Here is a 4143-nt window from a genome sequence, read left to right as displayed (position 1 = left end):
TGGTCAGCTGGCATGCCTAGTGAATGCGAATAAAAACCGATTTTGCGTCAAGACGTCCACGCGATGCTTTCAACTGCAGGCAGACTGCCACGTCGTGTGGGAGGCCTGGGAGGGGGGACGAGGACACAGACAAGCAGAGACTGAGTGCAGGAAGGGCTGCCTGTTTTTTAAGTCATCTCCCTTTGAAAATACGTGTTACAGCCAAGAGCACCCTGTCCCAGAGTTTCATTCCCGACAATCATTTTCCCTGAATGCGTAAGTAGGGCCAGGACTTGACTCTGTGGCCTGAAGCGGAGCCGTGGGCACCTCTGAGCAGCAGCACGGGCACTACTGCAGAGAAGCAGCCTTAGAGCTAAAAATGATGTGCCGGCACGGCAGCTTCGTCAGGGACGTTAAGCATTTCCTTTACCAGGCAGAGACACATTCACTGACGGGCAACGAACGCTCCGCCGCTACTTGCAGGAGCAGCCGGACCACGGCCTAAGACACACTGCGACTGTCCACCCACCATTTTGGGGCGGTGTCACCGGGAACAACCGACCTTTCAGGGCCGGGGCCCCCGAGGGTCTCACCCGGGGCGCCGGGGCCTTCGGGGGCCCGGTCTGTCCCGCCGGGCCCGGCCACCAGACGGAGAGGCCTCCCGGGCACAGGCAGGCCGCAGCCGGGCCGCCCTCCACCGCCGCCGCCGCCCCCGGAAGTGCTGGCTGCGCCGTAGCGGAAGCGGGGCGGGGCTCGGCCTCTTTGGTGCTGGCGGCCGCGGAAGATGGTGAGCGCTGGGGCGCGGGCGCCGGGTACCGGGGGGTATCGGCCGCCATCCGCCGCCGCGCCGGGCCCTGCGGGGCCGCCGGCCTCCTCTGGGGCGCGGGGCGGCCCTGCGCTCTGCTGCGGCCGGGGTCGGCGGCGGGGCGGCCTCCGCGGGGCCTGAGCCTGAGGGCCTGAGCCTGAGGGCCTGGCGGCGGGCCCGGGCGGGGAGGCCGCGGTGGGGGTGCGGGGCCGTGCTGCCGCCCGGGTGCTTCTGGGGCCTGCTTCGGGGTCTGCGCCGTGCTGGCTGCGGGCCGGGCCGGGTCGGCGCTGGCCCTGTGGCTGAGGCAGCCGCGCGGTAACGTAGCGAGAGCGGGTTCCGTCGCCGGAGCCTCCTGTGGTGAGTGTGCGGCTGACCTGCGTGCTGCAGATAACCTTTCTTCAAGAAAAAGCGGTTTGCTATTTATCGGTGGTGAGGTGGGGGAGATGAGAAGGGAGTTGGGGATAACCGCTCGGTGGTTTTGTTTTATTTCAGCCCGGGGGGGCGGGGGGATAGGGAATGGCGGCGAGAGTCGTAAGGAAATGATTTCTAAAAATGAGAGCGACCTGTAGGCGAAACTGAGTTGGTGTTTCAGAGTTCGGTGTGCCTCTGACGTGTTTATTGGACTTTGTGGATTTGTGCGTGTTTTTCTGAGGAGCTTATTCTTCTCTTAGCCGTGACTTGCAAGTGCTAGTGATATTTCTAACGTGCCACGTCTTGAAATGCTTTTCAGACGAAGGGTACGTCGTCATTTGGTAAGCGGCGAAATAAGACGCACACCTTGTGTCGTCGATGTGGGTCCAAGGCGTACCATCTGCAGAAATCCACCTGTGGGAAATGTGGTTACCCTGCTAAGCGTAAGAGAAAGTGTAAGTAACAAAGTTTTAACTGACTTGAGTTTAAAAATCTGTGTTTCTTTGTCTTCTTCAGTAGTCTTGAGTTTTGGAGGAATACTGTGTTATTTTGCAGTGTTTGGAGCTTTTTTCAAATTAATGCTGATTTAACTATTTTAGCTAATGGGCAGTATTACTAAAAGGAAAGTGACTTAATTTTTTTTTTTTTGTTTCTCTCACATTGAATAATTGTGCTATACAGATGTAATGTACAACAATTATTCGGTGCAGATGTGTAACAGTAACTTGTATGTTTTAGATAACTGGAGTGCAAAGGCTAAAAGACGCAACACCACTGGTACTGGTCGTATGAGGCACCTGAAAAAGGTCTACCGTCGATTCAGGTATAACATTTTATTACAGACTAGCATGGTGTGGAATCCTGCATAGATACCACTTCATTGTAAAATTCATCACTCAAAGTTAACTCTTTTTTTTATTTAGTACAGTCAATGTGGTATGGTCGGTCTTCTTAAAAAATATTGTGAAATGAATGATGCTTTCTATAACTGGCTGCATATTCCTTTGAGGATTAAAAAAATCTCTCTCACTGTTAACACATAGGGTATATAACAAGCTCTAATGTTTCTGTTAAGTGTAGATAGTACAGAACACAAAGTTTATTGTAATAAAATGCCCACATTTTAAAAGATGTACTTTGTGTAGTATTGCCTCTATTTGTGAGCCAATTAAATTGCTGGTTGCACTGAAGCATGGGGCTTTGTAAGAGGCGAGCCTTGAAGTGCATTCCAGTCCCCGTTTGCCCACAAAAAATAGTTCAGAACTGGAATAACTTCAGTAGTCACTCTCTTACTTGGATTTCAGTTAGCAGTAAGTAGCTTTAACATCAGATTCTGAGTGAAAATTCTAAAAATTGTTACAAAGCTTTGAGTTGTACTTATGATGTAATGGTGGGGATATTGTACTGTTAAAACTCATTAAGAATTTCTTCGTATGACCTCCATGTTCTAAAATTGAGCTCTATAGCTTCTGGCCTAATACACAAGAAAGCTGAATGAAAAACACCAAGTAATTCAAGAGTCTTGTTGGAAAAATGTAGGTTGGATTTAATACTGAAAAGTAGGAGTCTTTGAAGTCCCAGAGCTGGGTGTAGTTGAGAGATCCATTCATCTTTCTGTTTTGGTGAGCACAGTCTTTGCCAGCAGCAGCCAGAAAATAGCTTACAGTGTGCAGCTACAGCCTGCTTTCCACTGGGTGTTGCTGAAGTGGAAATGTCATATCCAAAAGCAAGCTTGGGGCTGACTCTTCTTCTGTCATGCCCCTCTTAACCTCTGGTTGAAGGCATAGAGGATTTCTGTAAGAAGTTGGCATGCACTTCACCAACATGAAATCTTTTGCTGAGTTGCTTGTAGGAACATAAAGTAAGGCCTGCCTTCAGCGGGTGTGCTGTATCTGATGCAGTCTTGCAGTGTTCGCTCAGTTACTGAAATCTTCCTGTTTGAAGAACTCAAATTTACTTCAGCAGAATAGAGCGAAAACCATACTGCTTATTCCAAAAACTTGTTAATAAGGTGTTTCTTATTAAAAACGTCTGAACATATGAACTCCGTAGTGATCTCAGTGCATTACTGAGATAAGCTGAAAAAAGCTAGTGAACTTGAATTAAAATACTTCTTGTCAGAAAATAACCTGGAGCAGGAATCATACTTTCAAAAAGCGGTAACAATATTTCTGCTTGTAGGAATGGATTCCGTGAGGGAACCACACCGAAGCCCAAGAGAGCAGCTGTTGCAGCCTCCAGTTCATCGTAAAGACTCATCTATTTGTTAAAATAAATGGTCTTATCTAGAAAATGTGTCACTTTTATACGTGTTTTACTTCAGTGAAATGAAGCTTTCCTTGAAAATACATGTATTTACACACACAGTTTCTTGATGGTGTGCATTGGAGCGATTCATTAAAAAAAATCCTTGAACTGACTTTTCATTTGATAGTACCTCTGTCTTGAAAAGGACAGTTATCTCTGTGCTGAAACTAAAAAAAGGCTTGTATGTGCTACTTGGAAGAGCTCTCTGCAAGAGAAATGGAGTATTGGCTCTATGGACTTATCCTGCTTGCCTCAGAGTTTCATTGTGCCCTAGCATTGACAGTCAGAATTTTATCTTAAAGATAGTGACTTGAATAATGGCTGCATGTGCTGTTCTGGGATGGAATAGTTAAACAGAGATTTCCAGTCTTGGCTGTTTTTCCCAGCTCTGGGGCACTGGAAGTCCTGCAAAAGTAGTGCTTACTCAGTGGGTCACAGCTGCTTGGGCAAAAAGAAATGCCCAAGTCTGCAGCACGCATGCTGCCAGGCACGGAGGGATTGGAGATCTGCATTTGGGACAGAAGTTGCCCAAAGGGTCTGGGGAGATCGGTGTGGAAAGCTGACACACAAAAATATCTTGAGTTAACTATGCTGGGTGTAAACAATAAATGGTAGGTGGTACGGTACAGAAGTCAGTCACC

At 48.3% G+C, this 4143-nt stretch overlaps 1 protein-coding gene and 1 non-coding gene across 2 annotated transcripts; both read left to right on the top strand.

The window, feature by feature from the left end:
- The first annotated feature begins 609 nt into the window (after positions 1–609).
- On the top strand, positions 610–3615 carry RPL37 (ribosomal protein L37). Its single transcript, XM_075020581.1, has 4 exons — positions 610–766; positions 1515–1650; positions 1934–2018; positions 3377–3615. Exons 1-4 carry the CDS (start codon positions 764–766, stop codon positions 3444–3446), a joined length of 294 nt encoding a protein of 97 aa, XP_074876682.1. The 5' UTR covers positions 610–763; the 3' UTR covers positions 3447–3615.
- LOC142027540 (small nucleolar RNA SNORD72) lies at positions 3193–3275 on the top strand. Its single transcript, XR_012649172.1, has one exon. It is a non-coding gene; the product is annotated as a small nucleolar RNA SNORD72 (small nucleolar RNA).
- Positions 3616–4143: the final 528 nt, after the last annotated feature.

The sequence above is a fragment of the Buteo buteo genome, chromosome Z (assembly GCF_964188355.1).
Source record: "Buteo buteo chromosome Z, bButBut1.hap1.1, whole genome shotgun sequence".
Classification (NCBI taxonomy): domain Eukaryota; kingdom Metazoa; phylum Chordata; class Aves; order Accipitriformes; family Accipitridae; genus Buteo; species Buteo buteo.
Note: the sequence above shows the minus strand (reverse complement) of the source record. Positions and strands in the feature narration are given on the sequence as shown.